The following is a 24,106-nucleotide window of genomic DNA, read 5'->3' as shown; positions in this document are numbered from 1 at the left end:
GGAAGAGGCAGAAGGTGAACCAAGCATGGGGATTGTGAGAGGCAGGTTTAAGTGCTTTGATGGGAGAATTTAACTGTACCTCGGGTCTTAAATGTCTGCTCACTTATTCTTTTGTGTCAAGGTCCTTTTGGTTCTTTAAGTCAATGTGAAATGAATTCGCTCCAGGGATAAATTTGGTCTTTAGCCACCTACCAGATGAACCAATGTTGTATTTAATTCTATTTATGGTACCTAAATGATCACCTCTACCATAGTATCTGAACCAAAATGCAGGACTTTGTAACACTTTAAAGACTAACAAGATGGTTTATTAGATGATGAGCTTTCATGTGCCAGACCCACTTCCTCAGATCAAATAGTGGAAGAAAATAGTCACAACCATATATACCAAAGGATACAATTTAAAAAAATGAACACATATGAAAAGGACAAATCACATTTCAGAACAGAAGGGGACTGAAGGGAGGCGGGGAAGGAAGGAAGGTAAGTGTCTGTGAATTAATAATATTAGAGGTGGGGAAAGTTAGATGTCTGTGAGCTAATGGTATTAGACTAAGGAATAGATTTTAAATATTCAGGCACCTAAAGATACTAGTGAACACCGAGTAGAAATTTTAGAAGCTCCAAGGTACCTACATCCCATTTAAATCAATAAGAGTTAGATGCCTGGGCACTTCTGAAAATCTCACAAGGTGTCCATATGCAATGTTAGGTGCTTAAATACCTTTAAAAGATGACTTGGGTCATGCAAGTGCTGGTGCCTAGAACTGAATCTGGGTCTAATAAGAATGATTGTTGGACTATCCATTCTGACTGTCGGATTATCCATCGCTGTGGTTAGCTTAGTCATTTCATTAATCATTATTTAGTTATTTGTAATGATTTTAAAAGTTTCAACTTAATTCCAAATAAGGGAATGTTAATAATTCTTTTCAAGTGAAAATGCAAGGATCATTTGCCAGAACTTGATCGTGCTCCTATCACATTTAATAACAAATTTCCCATTGGCTTCAATAGCATAAAAATATAAGAACATAAAAATGGCCATACTGGATCAGACCAAAAGTCCATCTAGCCCTACATCTTGTCTTCTGACAGTAGTCAATGCCAGGTGTCCCAGAGGAAATGAACAGAACAGTTAATTATCAAGTGATCCATTCCCCGTTGCCCATTCCCAGCTTCTGACTGAGACTTGGTACATCGTTACTGCCCATCCTGGCTAATAGCCATTGATAAATTTATCTAATTATTTTTTGAACCCTGTTAAAATCCTGGTCTTCACAACCTCCTCTGTGAGGAGTTCTACAGTTGACTATGCATTAGGTGAAGAAATACTTCATTTTGTTTGTTTTAAACCTGCTAACTATTAGTTTCATTTGGTAATCTCTAGTTCTTGTGGTATGGGAACAAGTAAATAACTTCCTTATTTACTTTCTCCACACCTGTCATGATTGTATTCCTACTTAGGGTATGCCTACACAGCAACATTATTTCAAAATAACTTAGTTCACATCTACACAGCAGACAGTTATTTCGAAATAATGTCAAACTACTGTCAAGATGGAGGCCTTCTTACTCAGTCGGAGGAAGAGTGCTCTATTTCAAAATAAGTGCTGTGTAGACACTCCCAGTTTTGAAATAAGCTATTCTGAAATAAGCTATGCAATTGACGTAGCTCCATTTCCATAGCTTATTTCGAGTTAAGCCCTGCTATGCTTATTTCGAGTTAATCGCCTCTTTTCTCATCCCAGTCTTATAATCTCTTCTCATCTGGCAGCTGTTCCATACCCCTAATCATTTTTGTTGCCCTTTTCTGAACTTTTTCCAATGTCAAGATATCTTTTTTGAAATGAGGTGACTATATCTGCACATAGTATTCTGGATACATAACATGGATTTATATAGAGTCAATAACATATTTTTGTCTTATTCTCTATCCCTTTTCCCTAACATTCTGTTTGCTTCTTTGACTTGCTGCATATTGAGTGGATGTTTTCAGAGAACTATTCATAATGAGTCCAAGATCTCTCTTGAGTAGTAACAGCGAAATTACTCCCTATCATTTTATACAGATAGTTGGAATTATGTTTTTCCAATATGCATTACTTTGCATTTACCAACATTAAAATTCATCTGCCATTTTGTTGCTCAATCATCTAGTTTTGTGAGATCTGCTTGAAGCTCTTTACAGTGTCTACTTTGGACTTAACTATCTGGACCATTTTGGTGTCATCTGCAAATTTTGCCATCCCACTGTTTACCCCTCTCGCAAGATCATTTATGAATATGTTGAATAGGTTTGGCCACCGGAAAGGACACCACTAGTTACCTTTCTTCTTTCTGAAAACTATTTATTTCTACCCTTTGTTTCCTGTCTTTTAACTGGTTATCAATCCATGAAAGGACCTTTCCTCTTATCCCAGGAAACTTATTTTGCATAAGAGCCTTTGGTGAGGGACCTTGTCAAAGGCTTTCTGAAAATCTAAGTACACTATAGCCACTGGATCCCTTTTGCCCGCATGCTTATTGACCCCCTCAAAGAATTCTAGTTGACTTTCCCCTAACAAATTACATTTATCTATGTGTTTGACAATTCTGTTCTTTACTATAGTTTCAATCAATTTGCCCAGTATTGAAGTTAAACTTAGCAGCCTGTAATTACCTGGAGCCCTTTTAAAAAATTGACATCACATTACCAACCCTCAGTTACTTGGTACAGAAGATAATTTTAAAGGATAGGGTACAAACAGTTAGTAGTTTTGAATTTGTCATCTGAGTTCTTTCAGAACTCTTGGGTGAATGTTATCTGGTCCTGGTGACTCATTACTGTTTAGTTTGTCACTTTGAGACAATTCCTCAGATTTGTCATCTAAAAAGAATGTCTCATGTTTGGGAATTTTCCTAACATCTTCAGCCATGAAAACCAAAGCAAATAATTCATTTAAAGTCTCTGCAATGACCTTATCATTGTTGAATGCTCTTTTAGCATCTCAATTGTCCATTGGCCCCACTTGTTTACCAGGCTTCCTGCTTCTGATGTACTTCATTTGACAAACTTTATGTTCCTTTCTATTTTCCTAATTAGGATTTAGCTTCCATTTTTTAAATGACGTCTTTTTATTTCTCACTGCTTCTTTTATTTGTTTGTTAAGTCAAAGTGGCACTTTTTTGGTTCTCATACTATATTTTTAAAAATTTTGGGTACTCATTTAAGTGAACCTATATTATGTTGTTTTTGAAAAGTTTCCATGCAGCTTACAGGGATTTTACTTTTGGTACTGTACCTTTCAATTTCTTTTTAACCAACCTCCTCATTTTTGTGTAATTCCACTTTCTGAAATGAAATGTCAGTGTTGGGCTACTGTGGTGTTTTTCCTACCACAAGAATGTTACATTTAATTATATTATGGTCACTTTTTCTGTTTGGTACAGCTATATTCACCTCTTGCACCAGATACTGTACTTCACTTAGAACTAAATCAAGAACTGTCTCTTCTCTTCTAGGTTCCAGACAACTGCTCCAAGAAGCAGACATTTAAGGTGTTAAGAAATTTCATATCTGCATCCCATTCTTTGGCGATTAGTACCCAGCCTCACAGGATATACTGTGTACTCTAATTTTCTACCACAATTATAAATATTAATATTTTCTTATATAACTCTTACTTTACTCACTATATATATATTCTTTCTCGTAAAATGAAGTTTACAGGGATGCCAGAAAAGTGCAGCTGCTTTTCTGAAAAGTTTTTTGGAAAAGCAGATGCGTTCCCTAGACGTAGCAGTTTTTCTAAGATATTTCCAGTATCCCGGAAAAACTCTGTAGTGCAGACATAGCCACAGTAGTATAAACAAGGAAGTTTTAACAGAGATGCCAAAGAATGAATGCATGGGGGACTAAAACTACCTTCTCAGCCCTAAAGGTCCTTTTATACAATGATTACAAAATAGCATAAGAAAACCAACACTTCTGCTCTCCATGTTACATAAATCCTTTGAACATAAAACATCCTTCCTGAATTGCTATCAGCCTGGCACATTGCATGATAAACTTGAATGCACCCTTCCAACCTCTTCATGAAAGATAAATTTGCCTTATTAATCAGCACCTAGTTACTATAGAGATAGGCACATTACAAGTGCATGTGTAGTTAAAATAGATTACATTAGTCTCGAAAGACAGACTACTGAGAAAACAACACTAAGGGGCTAATGAAAAAATATATTTATCATAGGATACCATTTGTAGACTGAGTGCAGTATTGATTAGATATATCAGCTGGAGCTTTAGGATAACAAGATTGCTTCTGACTAAGTTTCTTTCATAGCATTGTAACATGCTGTAAGGCAAGCTTGGTCAACAAATGTTGCTCTGTGGCAAAAAAATCCTCAGAGCTTTCAAGTTATAGCTAACAATGGTACTAAGACTACCCCCATAGTTTTGATCCCCATTGAAGAATTAAATAAGTTAACACTGGTAAACAGAGATGGATGAAAATAATATGCTATTGCAATTTTTAAAAAGTTTTCTGCACAACATTGCTTAAAGTGTCAAAACATTTTATAAAAAACTTTTCAAAAATGTCTCACTACAAAACTGATGAGAAATTTAGTTTTTTTACTGTGGAAGTTGTACACTATAGGTACACTATAGGTCTGATCTGAAAGAATCTTAGTACCTATATAATCCTGGAGCAACTTGGAGCCTCTTTGAAAACAATGGGGTCTATAATGAAGTGTGGGCCCTCGCATGCAGATCTCAATACAAAATTAGGGCAAAAGAAAAGTACATTAGATGAAAACAAAAAGGCATCAATTTCTTAATTGGATAGAAACAGGGTAATTCCCTAATTCTTGTTTCCTTATTGGAAATAAGAGTTGGGGAAGTTCTTTTTCTAGTTCACTGGCATGTTTGCTTGCACTTGGGAGCAAAAATAATATTCTAATCTAAGTCTTCAGTGCAGAACATTTTGCAGCTTGAATCAGAATCCATCTTCAAGGCTATTTTCTGATTTTGCTAGTTCACATTAAAGGGTGGTAACATTGGAATTCATCTTAGGGTGCATCTACACAGCAGGGCTTAACTTAAAATAAGCTACGGAAATTGAACTAAGTCAATTGCATAGCTTATTTTGAAATTGGGAGCATCTACACAGCCCTTGTTTTGAAATAGAGCACTTTTCTCCTCTGACTTCCCTTACTCCTCGTATGGGTTATAGGAGTCAGAGTAAGAAGTCCTTTAGCTTGACAGTATTTCAGCATTACTTCAAAATAACTGCCTGCTGTATAGACATGGACTACGTTATTTCTAAATAATGCTAGTTATGATGTTGCTGTGTAGATGTACCCTTAGTGACTTAGTTCACTTTCATTCAAGTTCCACTGAGAAGAAACTAATTGCTTGATATGGTCTCATTAGGGTGGGGTGGGAAATAAAGTGGCAGTGGCTTGCCAGAGTTAGTGTCTAATGGGCTACCACTGCCTTTTTTACCTGCGCCCCCACAGTTACTGGCAATTGCAATTCCCATTGGCCGTGGATTGCTGTTCCCAGCCAATAGAAGCTATGGGAAGTGGTGCAGACTGGGACACTGCTTCCTGTAGTTCCCATTGGCTGGGAACAGAAATCTGCACCAGTCGGATTGGCAATCACTTGTATCTGCGGAGGCGCAGGTAATTATAGTGGTGACAGCCTACCAGGAGCGAACATGGGCGGCCTGGATGCAGCCCACTTTTCAGTATTTACATGCTCCTGATTTAGGGAAAGAATTATCTTTTTAAATGACTAAAGTTTTGCCATCATCTAAGGATGATGCCATCAAAAAAATGTAAACATCCAACAGGGAATTTACTGTTCTCATCCATAATCTCATAAAAAAATGTACTGTGGGAAAATTATACCTCAGTCATAACACAAAACAGAAAACTTTGAAAATACAGATGGAATAAGAAATGTACATCTAAGTTATCAAATATCTTCGAACTCTCTAAAGGTATGTCTACACAACAGTGTTATTTCGGAATAATTTCAGTGATTCTGAAATAACGTAGTGCACGTCTACTCAGCAAGCCCATTATTTCAAAATAATTCAAAATAACGGGCTTTTTACTTTGACTTCTGTAAACCTCATTGTAGGAAGTATAAGGGAGGTCAGGAAAAGAGTGCTTTATTTCAAAATAACTGCTGTGTAGTCGTGTCCAAAGTTGAAATAAGCTATTTTGACTTAAGCTACGCAATTGATGTATCTCAAGTTGTGTAGCTTATTTTGAGTTTATCCCTGCTGTGTAGACATGCCCTAAAACCTCTAAACCCTCAACAAAATAATTTTTAATACAGTGCTTTAATCGTTATGGGTGGCTGAGCTTCTATAAACTTCTGAACTTCATAACTTTTTATGTTATTTTATCCAGATTCTACAACCCTTACTCATGTGGAAGAGTAGTTTACTCCATGAGCAGTCCAAGTGAGATCAGTGTGGCTCCTCATGGATTAGAGCAGGGGTGAGTAGAAGGGCTTCAGCGGGCTGGATACAGCCCACCAAGCAGGCTGATCCAGCCCATGGAAGTCCATCTGCTCCCCCGCCCCAGGTTAATCAGGGCCCACGGACAGGGGAGCACATGGTGGTTGACTCTAACTGACATGCGCTGGAGGGCAGGGAGTGAGAGACTTCACGCTCCCCCTGCTCCCAGGCCAATCAGGGCCTGGGGGCCAGGGGGAAGTGCGCTGTCTCCTCCTGCCCTGCTCCTGCCCTGCAAAGAGTGTGTGATGCTTAGAAGTGCCACACGCTCCTTGCAGGATGGGGGCAGGGCAGGAGGACACTTTGCATGCTGCCCTTGCCCCAAGCCCTGATTGGCCTGGGGGCGAAGAGAGTGTGTGAAGCTTCCTCCCCCCTGCAACGAGCTTGGCACTTAAGAGTCAACTGCCAGCTCCTTGCAGGGCAGGGGAAAACTTTGCATGCTCCTCCCACTACCAGGTCCTGATTGACTGGGGGGCAGGAGCACACAAAGTGTCCTCCCACCACCAGAGACATGGGTTCCTAGAGGGAACCATCAGCTGTTCCGAACAGCTGACTGTTCTCTCGGGGCGGGGGCAAAGATTTCACATGCTCCCCCACCCTCAGACCAAACAGGGTCAGTGGGTGGGAAGCACGGAAGTGTCCTGACCCCACTCCTTCCGCCTGAGGCCCCTTACAGGGTGTCCCAAGGCCACTTCAAAAATTTCTGAAGTAACCCCTGGTCAAAAATTATTGCCCACCCCTGGATTAGAGTATTTCTTAGAGTGGAGGATGGTAGTAGAACTCGGCATTTGTTAATTGTAACAAGTCTGACAGTAGCATTCAACATGACAACAGGAAAGACAGATGCTCTAAAAAGGACACAGGCAATTGTGTGAAAGTGTGTGTGTGAGTATTTTCAATGCGTATCTGGATCCTGCGTGTCCTGGCCCTTCCGAACTGAAAAAACAGGGTACTGAAGCTGTTAAAATTCTGCAAAAAGGTCCAGTATGATATTTTGAGTATGATAATTTATTTTATACTTGCAGCCTACTCAAACAAGACTAAAAATCTGAAAAATACAGCATGGGATGCTCTGAATGATTTTTTTTAACCATAAAATGTGTCCTTTAACTGGGTATGTAATTAAGTAGCCTTGCATTGAGCAGTTATTGAATTTTTCAGTAGAGTTAACAATACTTTTATGGCACAAACAATGAATTTGAACACTGATGATGTAAGATGACTCCAGTTTTTAAAAGCTAAACAAATACCTTATGACAAAAGTTAATAATTTAAAAGAATGTCTATATACAAAATAAACTGGAAAAAAATGAAATTATTGCTAAATAATGTATTGTGAATGCTTTACACTTTATTCTCAGTCTCTGAGCTAATAACTATTTTATGGGGCATGTCAGCCTCAGGCATCTTTCAATAGGCAGTAGCAGTGAGAAAGAATGTTTGTGGGGGAGCGTCAGCAAATGTGCAGAACGGATCGCTGTGTATGGATTCTAACTCCCTACAGAAGACTTTTCTGGATAGCATGTCACGTATAAACCTAAATTAGATTAACGTGGTGGCTTGGCCATAGAAATAAAGATTCTTTAAAAAAATTCTAGGCACTATTATATTTATGATGCTGGGGGAAGATGAGAGACTAAAAATGCCAATGTTGTTATTAATATATTGCCTATTGCGATATTTCTGGGCCAAGCAAAATATTGTATACAGACTTTCTATTGGAAATGCGTTGTTGGTTGGATTAGATCTAACTAAAAAGAAAATTTTGGCACTGCTTTTATTTAGATTTGGATTCAATGTATATTAGAACTCAGTAGACTGGAAGGAGTTAAAATGGCATGAGGGATACTATTCCTTGTTTCAAACCTTTATTTTAGGGTTGTCTACTAATCACACTTAACTCATGCGATTAACTCAAAATTAATCACTATTAATTAGAGTTTTCATTGCACTGTTAAACAGAATATCAAAATTAATGTATTATATATTTTGGATTTTTTTCTACTTTTTAAAGTATATTGATTTATATTAAAGCATAGTATACAAAGTGCACAATGCTCACTTTATATTGCATTTTTGATAACTGATATTTGTTCTGTAAAACTGATCAGATTATAAAAGATGTGCAAAATAGTTAGGTCCTGCTTTCAAGACATTAAAAAGTAGAGTGACAGCGAGAAATGCCTTGGGATGTATCATCAGAGCCAGAAACTATATAGTATAGCTGAATCTTTTGTAATCACTCTAAAATCATCCTCCCTGAAGCCCTAAAGAAAAGTTTATAGTTGAAATTCTGTTGTAGAAAATCTTGTTCATTTCTTAAATGTTGAGATGGCAAGCCCTTTCATAATGCATAATTGCAGATGGCTACATTATTTAGCTAAAAGCAAAATCTGCAATATAAATACCCTAATATAATTGCTACATAAATAGTAAAATAATGTAGGTACTAACATGATGTCTAATAACCTTTCTAAATTAATTCAAGTAAAGTAATTGAAGTAAATTGACTTTAAGTTTAGAATATTTATATCAATGGGGATTTACAATCATCCTCCTGGCAAATCACCAGAGGGATCTGTCCTCCCTCCTTGGAGACAGGACACCAGTTGGACTGGTCTTTGATGAGGTGCTTGAGGTGGTCTGGCTGCATATTCAGTTTATGTCCATTGTTAGCACCCTGAAATGTCTACGGGGAAGGTGACATCAGCTTCTCTAGTTAAGTGCGGTAAAGAATCCAGAATGGCAGCAGTCAGTCTGCAAGATCAGTTAAATTGATGGGACGATCATTTCACAACACTCCTCAGTTGCCCATTGACTTCAGTCCCTCTTCCATTTGAAAAGTGGCAGAAAGTTGTGGTTGTGCCACCTTTTTTCAACAATGAAAGGATCAGGATTTCAGTCTGTTAGCTGAAGTGTGGGTAGAGACCGGGGATTTGTAACATTACCAGTGAACTGTTGTACTATGACTGCTTGGGCTTTTTCAGACTATCTGGAGCACTAATATAATCCCCAATGACTGAAAAACTTCCTAACAATCCAGGTGGTTAAACATTGGAATAAATTGCCTAGGGAGGTTGTGGAATCTCCATCACTGGAAATATTTAAGACCAGGTTGGATAGACACCTGTCAGGGATGATCTAGATGGTGCTTGATCCTGCCATGAGGGCAGGGGACTGGACTTGATGATATCTCGAGGTCCCTTCCAGTTCTAGTATTATATTATCCTATGATTCTATCTTGAATCAATGATGCACTTTGAGGCAAAGGTCAGGATATTCAGTGCAGCTTTAGAAGTGATTGTTCTACTGTTGACTAGGTATTTGCACTGAGACAGGCAGCTGAATGTAAAAAGCCATGTGCAATATTTTTCATACACTTCCTTGTGGCCTTTGATTCAATGCATTGAGCAAATTTGTGGGATCAGAATCCCTAGATTGATGGCATTATGATAGACTATTTCCATAATGGAACAGATTCCTGTATTTGAGTCAAGGGCAAGTAAATAGTATGGTTTCCCATCTCCACAGAAGTTTGACAATGCTGTTTTCTGTTACCATCATTGTTCAGTGCTGGCACTGATTGGTTGATGGAAAACTTCAGGAGGCAGCTGCCTGTGGTATTGAGCTGAATCCCATTGTAATTCAAGATCTCAAATACACTGATGACATTGTTGATCTGGTGAATTGCTGAAGGGGATGATCAGTCTGGTCAGGCAAGAAGCAATGAACTTTGGTCATTTTATTAATCCAGATAAAGAAGTGGCCTCCAACTCCAGATTACAGCAAGCTCAGTGTTCACCTGTTTGCACAGGACATTGATCAAATGGCAACTGTCAACTATTTGGGAAGCATCATAACCTGTAATGGAAGATGTTTGAAAGATGTGGACTCTTAAATAGCACCTGATGATGCCATGGTTTCAGATCCTTCAATGGCCTCTGTCAGGTCATTGTGACATCAAACTTGCTATGAAACTGCAGATTTAAGGAACTATGGTTATATGAACTCTTGTGTACTGAAGCAAAATGTGGATGCTTAGGAAGGCTAAAGAGAATGGATTAGTATTTTTGATTCTCATCATCTTCATCAGCTATTCCATAGCAAATGTCAGAACAAGACTGGAAATGAGGATACTCACAGCTGAACCCAACACTGGTTCAGTTTCAATGATATTTTTGGTATGGACTTTTTGGAATGGAAGACTAACAAATTTTGAAGCCATCACAGAGAATGTCACTATGCAACCAACAATTACATGGATGCCAAAAACTTTGGTAGCACAATAAGATTGCCAATGAACAACATAAACTGAATGGAGAATTAATTAATTAATAATAAGCAATCTCCTTACCCAACTCAGGAAGACAAAACTAATCACTTTCCAAAAATTGTTGTGAAGAATTCTCAACTTCTTTAGTAATTATTTAATATCATTATTTTATTTCAAAAGGCTATTTTAATGGCAAACTTTTCAAGAATATTTAGAATTTTAATTTAAATATCCATGTCCCATTAAACTCTAATAAAACAAATACATATTTCTGAAAATGTACTTTTTTTTGGTTTTTAAAATTGTAACTTTAAGATTACCAGAAGCTTTCCAACCCAAAGAGAATAAAGGCAATTAGAAATGTGTGTCCCATTCATGAAGTATACAGTACTGAATATTTAGGATATGAATGTATTACCAAAAACAATCTATGAAGGCACAGAGTCAGAGAAAAGATTACAGCAATCAACTATGAATCTAAACAAGACTATACTTTCATAAAAGTAGGAAGAAGAAAAGTTTGAAATTAGTACTCATCACTCTCTGTTCAATGACTTTTTAACTCACCCTGTACATCTCTATAAGCAAGTTGCCACAGACAGCTAAGAGGACAAAGACCTTGGTCTCAATTTATCAAGAGAAAAGAGCCCCACCTAAGGCTGGATTAACTTTCCAAAGTGTATCTTTGCTGAAAACTCTCCCCTGAAGCATATTAAAGACACTATGGATAAGTCTACAGTGCCACTTTATTGTGCTGCAACTTTCTGGCTTAGGGATGTGAAAAAACAAGTTCCCCTGAGTGAAGCAATTTATAGAGCTGTAAATTGCCATGGTGAATGGACTCCCAGCACTGTTAACTACTGCCCTCATGGAGGTGGTGCCATGGTTACACTTTCACTTGAAAGTGCTGCTGTGGCTGCACTTTCATTTTAGAAATGCGGACAAAAGTCAGAAATAACCATTTTTTCATTTGTGTTGTTTTGTTTAATGTTGTATTTTTCATATTTTAATAAACCATGATTAATATTTGTGATTATTTTTCTTGGTTTTAATTTCAATTTTTACTAAAAGAACCCTTTTGATTAAAATGGCAGGACTCTTTTCTCTTGTTAAGATCAAATCTTATTTCCCGAAATTATCATGAGCTCAGATTCGATGTTTCATAGGAAAACAGAAACTGATCACGTATGAGCAAAATAATTTTGTTTATAGGTAGATTGTATCAAGTCATCACTGATAATCTAAAACAATTTATCTATAGGTAAAATAAGCAATTTTAACTAAATCCTAGGGAATCAAAGTAAGTGGTTAAAATCCATTAATCTGAAGAAGCAGTAGGTAAGAAGTTGTCTTAAAAGAAGTCAAAGTTTAGCTCCTTTCTCCTTTCCACGAATATGTGTTCTGACCATTTAGTGATTAACAGGAGAAACTACTGATAAGAAACACAATTAATAAGAGCTGGCTACCATTTCTTGTTTCTTTACACTACATATTTTTATTAATTTTGGCAATAAAAATTACTTGATGCTTAATAACTTACAGTAACTCTCTCCATACCACATGTCATTTGAAAATATATATTTTTTAATTTGCTTTACATTTGCTGTTGTCAGTAATCAACAATGCACTGGACTTTCAAAGTTGAAGAATTTTTAAAAACTAAAACCTGAGTCCTTGAATTCTCACAATTTTAATAACTACTATCCTGTACTTAAATCAAATACTAAATTTAAAAATGTGTAAAATATTGTCAAAATGTGTCCATAATATATTTTATGCACAAATAAAATGTGATAAATCTATCAGCATAAGTGGAGTACTAAATATATTATACATTTTATAAAAGAAAATTAAGAAATTACCGAAAACAGGCCAACTGAAAAAAATATAACAGCATCTAATTTCACACTTGCAATTAGCCTCTGTAATCAGTTGCTAAGGAGATTGACTTGAAGTGTAAATTATACTGCTTATATTTCTAACGCCCTGATTTCCCCCAAAATTGGGCCTATATTTAAATATTGAAATCTCTGTCCACGATTAATTGTTCCTGCAATTTCTGACTAAAATTGACAATGCCAAATTTTACATGTAAATTTCAGAGCTCAACCAGGGTCCTTTTAAAGTGTGGCCCTTTACATATTATCAAGAAAAATGCAATCTTTAGACCCCCATTTGACATTACAATTGTCTCTAGATTATCTACAGCATGGGAGGCAATTTAAAAATCATATTCAGAATGTGATTTAAAACAAATTAAATCTACTCAAGCTTGGTATAAGTGGCCTTGCCATAGAGATATAGTAAGCTACTGACCTCTAGCTGAGAAAAACAAGATAGCTATTTTACTCCAGTAGTTCTAAAATGTACTTTCTTCACATATGCAGATTGCTTAAACTTCAGTAATTCCTGACCACGGGCTCAGGAAAAACATTCATATAGTCCAGAGGTTTCTTTCTAACTACTCACAATGAACAAGACAGACGTATTTCTAAAGATACATTTTTTCAGTACCCTTTAGTTTGCTTCTACAGATGAGCTCAGTGTAGGTTTAAACTGAGATAGATGACTGGCAGTTAAAATAGCAGAAGCCAGACAGAAGCAGCAGGGACTACTGCTTTTGCTTTCACATGGTTTCCATTTAAAAGTGTTTTGAGCTTCACTGAAAACTAAAGCTAAAAAGCCACTCTTTGAAACATCTAATTAATTTATTTATTATAGATTCACTAAAGATATATTTTGAAGATACTGTGTTTGTTAATATGAAAAGTTGAGTTTTTCCCCTTGTAAAACAAAACCTTGATCCACAAAGTGTCAGAAGTGAACATAAATAGGAATGAATGTAATTGGCATTGAGTGGTAATTTAATGCCAGATCAAGTGGCTGAATGTGAAAGAAGATGATTAGCACCCTACCTATATATTGACTGACATATATACAGTATATATTAATGGGTTTTAGAACTAAAAGTAAAGTGACAAATTTGGGGGCTCAAGAGCAGATCTCCCTTGGAGAGTGCATTTCTCCATTTTCTGGCATTATTTTTTTTCTTCTTAAGATACTGGACCACTAGGCAGCCAGTTGGCAGGGGCAGACATTAGACTATGTATCTAGCCTGAAATATTAAATAAAAGATAAACAACTGTGGATCTAAAAATGATGGCAGGAGATTACTAATCAATGAGGACTGTCAGAAGATATGGCAATTCTATCCTACTCAGGATAACCATAAAGCTATCAGATCAAGATATTAAATAGGGAAATGAGAGATACTTGGTGCAGTAATGCATCCTTGAAAATATTTATATATTTTGGGCCAAATCCTATGGCAATCCTCAAAAGAGGTTCTGCAAAGGCTAGTCACAATCTCAATAGAAGGTTTCTGCTTTTGTTCCAAACCCTTTCTCTTTTGTTCCCCCTAAGTGCTGCTCAGTATTTCTTGATGTTGTCTTTTCCCATGCTACTATGCCAAGGTGCAAAGTTAAGGTAAGCTTGCATGCATGTTCTCTTTTTCACTGTAATGAATGCAATATTTTGTTATTAGACATTTGGTCTCTTTTTTTGGTTTGGTTCCTTTTTAAATGCAAAGGTTATAAACAAATATGAGTATGAAGTACTAATGTTGGTAAGTGTCCGATATTTTGGATACATATATGGCATACTCGGAAAAGGTGAAATTATTGTTTCCTATTTTTACCTGACAAATTACACTAAATACACATGCATAATCACAGCTGTCAGTACCTTTTCAGTTTGATTGCCAGAATGGCAGATTTTGTTTTTACTATCTGAAGTCTTTTGGAATTTATTGAAAAAAGCCACTACAGGATAAAACCATTGAGATCTGCCATCTTGTTCTCAGTGCCATCAAATAGTATTTTCTCTCTTTGAAAGTATTGAAAATAGTTTTGAGAGAGCAAGAGAGTGAGAGATTTAACATAGAGTAATGTGGGCCAGATTGTGATACCCTACTTATGCTAAATATAATATTTTAATTAATTGAAATCAGTTGGTTGACATAAGAGGCAAGATACCACAAATTCCATGCTAGCAAAACTGATCATATGGATATACCATATCTTATATAATAAATTATTTTATAAGATGAAAAAATTGAAAATAAAACTGATATATGTGAAGTATGTTTATGGTTCCTTTTATTAAAAAAAAATCTAAGAATAATAAATACTAATGGAAACATTTAATACCCTGAAAAAAAGGTTGAAAACTTTCAACTCTTGAGGCAACAGTTATTTTAACTGCTGGAATAAAACATTCTGCTAGCCATTTGGAACTTAAATGTATACTCTAAATGGCCATTAGTGTAACTATGTTCCAATTATCCATAACCCAGGAGAATGTTTTAATAAATAATTCCATTTTATCTGCTTTTTTTAATGATTCCCTTAAGCGGTGTAAGTATTGTAAACAACTCGATAACAAAAATTTGACCATGCTATTAATTCAGTAGTTTGCAGCCTCCAGTGTTCTTTAGTGTAAAGTCAACCTGCACTGAACAACGTATAATTTTTTTAAAAGATAGAAATGAAATGTGCATGTATAAATCAATCACTAACCTATTCTTGAACACCTGTGGTGTGACTAAACCTCCAAATTGATGCAAAATTGTTATTATGGTAATTATAACTACTTATAAATTTTTATCATTATAAACTTGCCCTTGCCTTTACTGAATTTTAGGACATATTTACAATTATTTTTAAACATACAGTGCTTAGAAAATAATAGCATGCTTGCTTATACTTATGGTAGTTTACTTTATTAAATTAAACATTTTAATTAATCTCTTTTCTTCTAATAAACGATAGGCACAAAAAGCTTCAAGGAGCATGCCCCTTCCTTGGCCATAAATATGTACATATGATATGTAGGTCCAGCTGCAGACTTTGGAATGCCCCTTTATACTATCTATTTTGTTTTATTATTCTATGTAATTTTAATTTTGTATTATGTTTAGAAAACTATATCTAAATGTTAGTTATTAATATTTAGGACGTGCATAGGCTATGTGGTAGGAGTTTTAGTTGAGAACTGTGGGCAAATCTACTGTAGGATGTTAAACAGAAGCTACTAAAATTAGACATTTTTAAAACAGCAGGTCCAATGAACTTTCATCCAAGAGTTCTAAAAGAGCAGTCTTAGGCTCTTGCTTTCAATTGACTCAGTGAGTCATTGAGTACTAGGGAAGTTCCACAAGACTAGAAAAGCTAATGGGATGACCCAGTTAATTATAGGCCTATCAGATGGACATTGATCCCAGACAAGATAATGTTATAAGTGCAAATTAGCATGGCCATGTCTACTCTAAAATTGCTAAATTTGATTTAAGAACTCCTGATTTAACTAATTCAAACTAGCATCTCCTCACTATGGGGAAACATCAAAATTAGTCCAAGGCAGGTTCCATTAAAGTGGACACTCTATCATATTTAGAGCCTCAGAAAGCATTCTGGGGCGCTGCAGGAGGCCTCTTGGAGGCCAATAAGTTTGGATTAGCAGCACTGGAGCATCCACACTGTCGTTATTTTGAAATCACTATTTCAGAATTAACATGACTCCCCGTGAAAAGTAGGCATATAGATTCTAATTCTGTGGCTTGTTATTTCTAAATAACGTGCTTAGTAGTGTGAACCCACTGTGGCGGGTGGGGATTATTTTGAATTAAGGTCCTAGTGTAGACCAAAGCCATGAGTTTATGAAAATAGATCTTATCAAACTATCCTGATATCTTTTTGATAACAATACAAGGTTGGTTACTACAGGCAATAACGTGGATGTAACAGACTTCTGAAAGATATTTGCAAGATATTCTGATTAAAAAGCTAAGAATATTATAAAATTAAAATGAATAGGCTCTTCAATGTCTGGAATTTGAAACTAGACAAATCAGGATCAAAATAAGTGCTAATTTTTGAGAGTGAGGGTAATTAACTACAAGAACAATTCCCCATCATTCACAATTTTCAAATCAAGATCAGATTTATTTTCTAAAAGATATGCTCCAGAAATTACTTCTGGGACATTCTATGGACTGTATTATTCAGGGGGACAGAAAGAATGATCACAGGATGAGAATCTATGAATCAAAATTGTAATCTATGGCCTGTTTTGTTAAAAGGAAAACTACTTCTAGGAATGTTTTCTCAAAAAGCAGGATATCATATCCTTGTTAAGAAATGTGGATATATTATTTTCTATTTTTATGAAAGCAAAATGATTGTTAGTGCCTGTTTTTTAAGGTAACAAATGTGGCATCAGGAGCCTTTGGTTACCCCTTCCTTCTTTCCTCCCTGCAGTTTCCCAGGAAAGTCTAATGTTCATTTATTTAACTTTAAGGAGATATATATATATATAGACACACACACACACACACACACACACACACACAGACTGGTGCATTTTTTTGATTACTTATGTTTTCATTTAAAGGTGAAAACCTGTATTTATTTCTTAAATGCTTACGATGCTTCTTTTATGATATTCTTTGGCAAATCTTTTGCAGCTAAATGTAATAATTTAAAATGACATAAAATACTTTTACTAGGGGAGTAGTAATATACTTTATGTATCAATGTAGAATCAAGGGAACTTGTTAAAACTGGTTATTAATATAAAAAACCTATTTGGGCATCAAATATTTATATTGATTGGAGAATTAGTTACCTGGCATTGCTTAGGTAACTTTCTGATCAAACTCACAAAGATAACAAGCATATTTTCAAGGATCATTAAAAAGATGACACAATGGCTTTTTTCATGACCACCTGAGTTTAAAATTCTTCTTGAGAATTTTAAATTTAAATAGACAATTCTGAAAGCTCAGACCAGAGGGGAAAATAGGGTGATGTGCCCTGATGTGCAGCTCTAATAAGAAAGGGGCTGGAGTGTTCAGCACTCAGGGGCGGGTCAGCTGCTGGCAGCCATTCAGCTACTGCATAAGCAGCCTCATCAGCTGATTCCAGGCTCTCCAGCCAATCAGCACTCCCCATCTGCCCAATGCAACTGTTGACAGCCAATCAGTTACTGCATGAAGTTCCCTGGAACTTCAGCCAATGAAATCTTCTGATGGCCAAGGAGCCCTTTGGCACAAAGCCCCTCATATGTTTGAAAGTTTCAGAAGGGTAGCCGAGTTAATCTGTAACAGGAAAAACTTAAACAACTAATAGACCAGTAGCACCTTAAAGAATAACAAAACATGGAGATGGCATCATGACCTATTTGGCTTGTGGAATAGGCCTGAAGCAACACGGTGACATGGAGATCCATTAATGAGTGCCCAGGCAGATTAAAGTGTTCTCCAATAGGTTTTTGTGTATTGCCTTTTCGGATATCTGATTTGTGTCCTTTAATTCTTTCCCATAGGGACTGTCCAGTTTGGCCAATATACGTGGCAGTGGGGCATTGTTGGCATTTGATGGCATAGATCACATTAGTAGATGTGCAGTTATTGAGCCTCTATTTGGTGGCTGATGTGGTTGGGTCCAGTAATGCCAACTACATCACTGGATTGGAACTTAACTTCATTTACTAGTTTAATTCTTATGCAAATGGTATGACACTTATTAATGAATCTCCAAGTCACCGTGTTGCTTCAGGCCAATTCTTCAAGCCAAATACAAAGGGAAAGATTGGAATTTAACTTCATTTAATTCTTATGCAAATGGTATGAACAGGGACATCGGCTGGCTTGCACACTACCTTCCACATCCTAATGACTTACCCACCCAAACAAACAATGGAGATGCTAATTGTTCTTATCAGCCTCTTGTAACTATTTGAAACATCTACTCACTGTCTCACTTTCTTTTTTTTTCTTTCCCTCTCCATTTTTCTCTTTTTTTCCTCTCCCCCCTTCCCTTACTTATTCTTGGATCTGGACTTCTAATACTCCAGTCATCTGAAGAAGTGGGGTGTGCCCACGAAAGCTTAAGCTACAATCTACATGTTTTGTTAGTCTTTATAGTGCTGCTAGACTATTTGTTGTTTTTAACATTTTTTCTTATATGTTTGGTCAGAATTCAGTTGGTTTCACAGCGTGCAATGGCTGCAGTTCCAGCCTAGCTCTGACTATAGGCAGAAGAGACTTTTTCCAGGGAGAGGGAGCCAGGCTGGGGACACAACAAGTTTTTCAGCTGGCTGTAGGGGCTGTGGAAAGACAGCTTGGGCCAGCAAGCGGCTTCTTGGCTGGCTGCAGGGGGCTGGAGCAAGGGGGAGATGGGTATGCAATTAAGCAGATTCAGTGTCTGGTACCCATCTTTGGCAGAAAGATTGCAAAACCCCAACTTTCTTCTACCCTGAAAGCCATTCTGAACCCCCCAAGCCATCTCAGAACCTCATGCACTCTGTTATAATAATAAACAACAATATAATAATATATGGAGATATACCATCTCACAGAACTGGAAGGGACCTTGAGAAGTCGAGTTCAGTCCCCTGCCCTCACAGTAGGACCAAGTACGATCCCTGTCACAGCCTATCCCCACAGGCTCTTTGGGAACCATATGACATTAAATCAAGGGAAAAAAGTTCCCTTGCAAAGCACCTCCTCCCCCCAAATACACTTTACCCAGACAGCTAAAGAGTTTGAGTTAAGCAAAACAAGCTTCTAAATATAGTTCCCTTGCACACTCTACACACCCCAACTCCTGCCCTAAGCCCCCTGGCATGAGCCCCTCCTTCACTGCAGCCCCCTGCCTTATAGTCATCCACACTCACCCCCCAATACCTTGCCTGGGCCTCCTGCACTCCACTCCCATACTTATTTGTTTGTACAGGTACTGGAGAAGTATTAAGACAATTATTAAAATCTGACCGGTTCATTTTTTCCCCTCTAGTCTATATTGATATAATATTACATGGTACTCAACACCTTAAAGTAGGCCTTCTTCCCTCACATCTGCCATTAACATTTGCAAAAGGAAGAATTCTGGAAAGTATTTGTTGTAATGCTTGTTAAGACCTCTGCTACAATATTAATGCATATGGGTTGGTATCTGATATCGTAGAATTATTAATTTCCAAGAACAAAACATCAACCCAGAAACATCAGGTGCAAAGGCATATTTTATTTTAAAAAGTATTTATTCTTTTCAAAATAGCACATTTTATTGTATGCTTATCAAAATCTGAGTACGGTTACTGTTCTCAAAAACACAAACAAGCTACTTTTTATATGCATTCTGCTGCAAAGTTCAAAGGGAAAAATAATTTCAATAAATGGAGAACTGTAAAGTTTTATGTCCTGTATCTAATAGCTTTGGGTCTGGCACATTGCATTGATATGTACAATATTATAGTATCAGTGAATGTCATTGTGGTATATGATTCCTTTCTATTCACCTTGACTTTTATCTGGGGACCCCCAGGCATATAGATCCACATAAAATAGACAACATACATTAACCTGCAAGCTACCAGCACTGAGGTTACTCCATTCTGTAAATGCAATCCAAATATCAATTGCCTCATTATCTTACCTTGTCCTTTTTTTGTTTTTCATCCTGGTAGATGGTCCAGTGCTCCCCATCATTACTATAAGCAAGTTTATAAGAGCCCACAAACTGTACATGACCAAAATCTTTAGCTCCTTGAGTAATTATGCCAGTCACTTTTGTAGGAACCAGGAGATCAATCTATAAACAAACAAATAAATGAAACAGTGAAATACGCTGTGATATTTAAAATTCAGCAACTGACTTTGTGTTGCACAAAAATATAACAGTACATTCTTGATCACGTCACACATGAGCTATGACACCCAAGAGCACAACTAATCCTGGAAAACCCGAGGTTTGTAGAGAAACCAATTTAAAGATTCTTGAAGATGATTTCCAAAATGTCTTCTAACACCAGCTTGTATAGACCATTATTTTCCATGATCTGGGATATACTTATTGGATTGGGTTTATAAGAACCATACATCCTGGATAGAAAAATTTCCATTACCAATAAAGGTGATTTTACAATTGCACTATGTCTCCAGTTCTGATTAGGGCTGTTAAATATTGGTTAATGGAATAGTCAATTAACCCCATGAATTCTTATCGATCGTCTATTCTGTTGTCCCTCAGGGTGGGGTTGGCAGCCACTTTTAAAATGTTTAAGTGTGCATATTTAGATTTAAATCCATTTAATTTCAAAGTTCATAGAAGAAACAAGGTGGGTGCAGTATTATCTTTTGTCAGACTAGTTGGTGTTTGTGAAAGAGGCAAGCTTTCAAATTCACACATTGCTCTTCTTCAAGGCTGTAAAGAGTACTTGGAGTGTCATAGCTAAATGCAAGGTGAAACAGATTGTTTAGCATAAATAGTGTATATCAATAAATATATTGATAAACACAAATAGTGTATATTTCAATCTTTTCTACCTTGTATTTAGCTGATTTCCCGCCTCCCAAATACTTTTTCCAGATCTGAAAAAGAGCTCTGTATGAGCCTGAAAGCCTATCTTTCTTGCCAACAGAAACTAGGCTGATAAAAGATATTACCTCATCCACCTTGTATTTCTAACATCCTGGGATCAACATGATTACAATAACAATACTGTATGTGTGAAAGTCCATTGACGTAATGAAAAGATGCATAGCGCGTTGCAGTAGTCCATTCATGAGGTCACAGAGGATTGGATCATGAGAGGAGTTCCATACATGATAAGAATGGGAACAGTCTTCTGTCTAGTCATAGATTGCATTTTCCCCATCAGCAGTCCAGAAAGAAATACATACTTTGGTATGATTAGACAACTGAAAGGCAGTTTAATCCTGTGATTCAAAAAGCTCTTAAAGTAGTCTTGTAAAAATATTTCTTATACTGAAAATTAATGCCTGTTTTGATAGTGTAGGAAAAAAAACCTTTAATGGGCGTTTGTTTTTTTAACCTTCTATATAATCTAGATGGATTTCATAAATATTTAATGTAGCTATCATATTCAGAGTACTTTTAATTGAAATTCAGAGCAAGAAAATAACTCATTAAAATTCAAATGATTTAAAAGGTAAAATCATAATCAACCTTTATTTTAACACCGATCCAGAGTTAATAAAAATGTCTCAGTCACAACTGTTTTATGCTTACAGAACATATTTAGTGGCCTTGTAATATTTCTCTGAAAAATGATGTGGAAAGCTCAGAGATACTTTGACCTATATTCTGGTTTTTTTCCCCAGTACACTTTCATGATGCTAAATACACATTTTTTATAACAATATGTTGAATAATTATACTGAAACAAGAGCAAAATTATAAATAACCAAGGCATCAAGGTAACAGCTGTGCTACCACATGTTTCTTTAGCCTGTTTTCCCCCAAATGGCTACATCCTGCTTGCTTTGCAGGAGTATTTCCACTAGAACGTGTATGAAAAAGGATTTAAATCAGAGAACAGAGAGAATATCTTAATTAAAATAATGTAATGAAAAACATACCTTTCTATGTGGAAGTGGAATGAATATTCAATTAGTCAATTGCAAACAACAGGTTATCAAATGGATTACCAGGGAAAGAAGCTGAATTAGCATTCTGTTAATGGTGTATTTTTTCTGATCTGAATGTGATTAGCTGGATCACAATCACTGCCTGTTTCAATAAAGTAGAATTTAGAACTTGGCAGAAGCAATTAGGCTGTTACTGATAGGATCATTAACTGGTTACAAGAAGAACCATGGATTACAGTTTAATACATACTTCTACAAGCTGCTGATCAAAAAGCAGTTTAACATCCTGTGATTCAAAGTACTCTCCTGGGCCAAATTGTTCTCTTTGTATATCTCTTTCCTGCTTTGTCTTATTTCCTAAGGACTAGATTCACAAAAGATACTTAGAGGCCTAACAGCCATTTTTTGTGTCTGAGTTTGCCAAATTGGGCACCAAAGATGCTCTCAAAACCACTGCTCAGTTGGTACCTGACTATGTAGGAGTCTAAATTTCTAAGCTAGCTGTTTCCATTGTGGCATGCACAAAATTATCAAGGTCTAGCTACCTCTGAGCTGCTCTGCATCCTAGCCCTGACAGAATTCTTAAAGTAGGGGCTATCCAGCCTCTCTCACCTGAGTGATCTGCTCTAGTAGGCATGCTCTGGGCATGTATCTCCCACACAAAAATAGCCAGGGCAACCAGCTTAGGAATTTCAGGGGCTGGCTACCTGGTATGTGTAGGGTTGTGCCAGAATGTCCAATAACCCTGTGGTTAGAGCACTCAGCAGGAATGTGTAAGATATAGTTCCAAGGCACTTTTCCACATCAGGCAGAGCAGGGACTTAGGCAGAAGTTATTTGTTTCTAAGGTGAGGGCCTATTCTATACTGTCAGTCGCTTTCTCTGTTTTTACCTTGAGAAAAGTTTGGGTTTCATTCCCCAGGACACAGGCTGGTGTACACAATGTACCACAGGAGAGGGTTCATGGCTGAGAATCTTGAGTGGAGGGAGCCATCTCCCTTTGGTAAATCACTCACTTGCCGAAAGACCCAGATTGATGATATTCAGGTGCCTAAATGACTTTAAGAAGAGGGGCTTAAGACCCTCCTTTTTCCTCTGCATTTCATTCCAGGTTGAGGAGTTATGGAAGTTAAGTGACTCCCACTTCATCTTCATGGCTTCTCAGAGGCTGTGTCTACACTGCAGGGAAAAGTCAGAAAAAGACACGCAAATTGTGAACCGCAATTTGTGTATCTTTTTCTGCTTTTCTTCCAAAAGAGGCTTTTCCAACATTTGGCCCATCTACACAGGGCCAAATGTTGGGAAAAAAAACCCTCTCTCGGAACATCCCTTCTTCCTCTTAGAACAAGGTTTACAAAGATGCCAAAAAAACGCATCTGCTTTTCCGAACTTTTTTTCCGAAAAGCAGACATCTTCCTTGGATGCAGCAGAGCTTTTCTGGGATTCCTTTGTTATCCTGGGAAAGCTCTGCAGTGTAGACGTAGCCAAAATCTCTTCCTTAAGCACTTCTTTCCTTCCATGTATTGTAAGGGAAACCTGGGCACATACCCCCGAGCTGATGATTCTAGGTAGTAAGGGACAGAGGGGCTTCATTTTGCTGCATGTTATGAAGCAGTAGCTAAGTAGCTTTGTGGATTTAGTAGTGAGATGATGAAGGCAATTCAACAGTGGAAATGTGATTTTCAGTAAAAAGCTGATTTATTAACATAACGTGTGTCTCAATATTCGTAATGAAATGTTCTAGGTAGATAATGAGTAGCCCTGCGAAAGATCCACGAAAGCTCATGATACTATACAATTTTGGTAGTCTCTAAAGTGCCACAGGCACTTTATTTTGTTAGTTTTACTCATTGTTTTTCAAGTTACA

General features: G+C 36.8%; 1 protein-coding gene across 1 annotated transcript in view; it reads right to left on the bottom strand.

Moving 5' to 3' along the window:
* EDIL3 (EGF like and discoidin domains 3) overlaps positions 1–24,106 on the bottom strand; it is a 429,858-nt gene that overhangs the window by 5,773 nt on the left and 399,979 nt on the right. Inside the window, exon 10 of the mRNA XM_006124343.5 lies at positions 20,286–20,441. Within this exon, the coding sequence (XP_006124405.3) occupies positions 20,286–20,441 (156 nt within the window). The remainder of the gene's footprint in view (positions 1–20,285; positions 20,442–24,106) is intronic.

This window comes from Pelodiscus sinensis, chromosome 6 (assembly GCF_052426305.1).
Source record: "Pelodiscus sinensis isolate ZL-2025 chromosome 6, ASM5242630v1, whole genome shotgun sequence".
NCBI lineage: Eukaryota > Metazoa > Chordata > Testudines > Trionychidae > Pelodiscus > Pelodiscus sinensis.
This window is presented reverse-complemented; position numbering and strand designations above follow the sequence as displayed.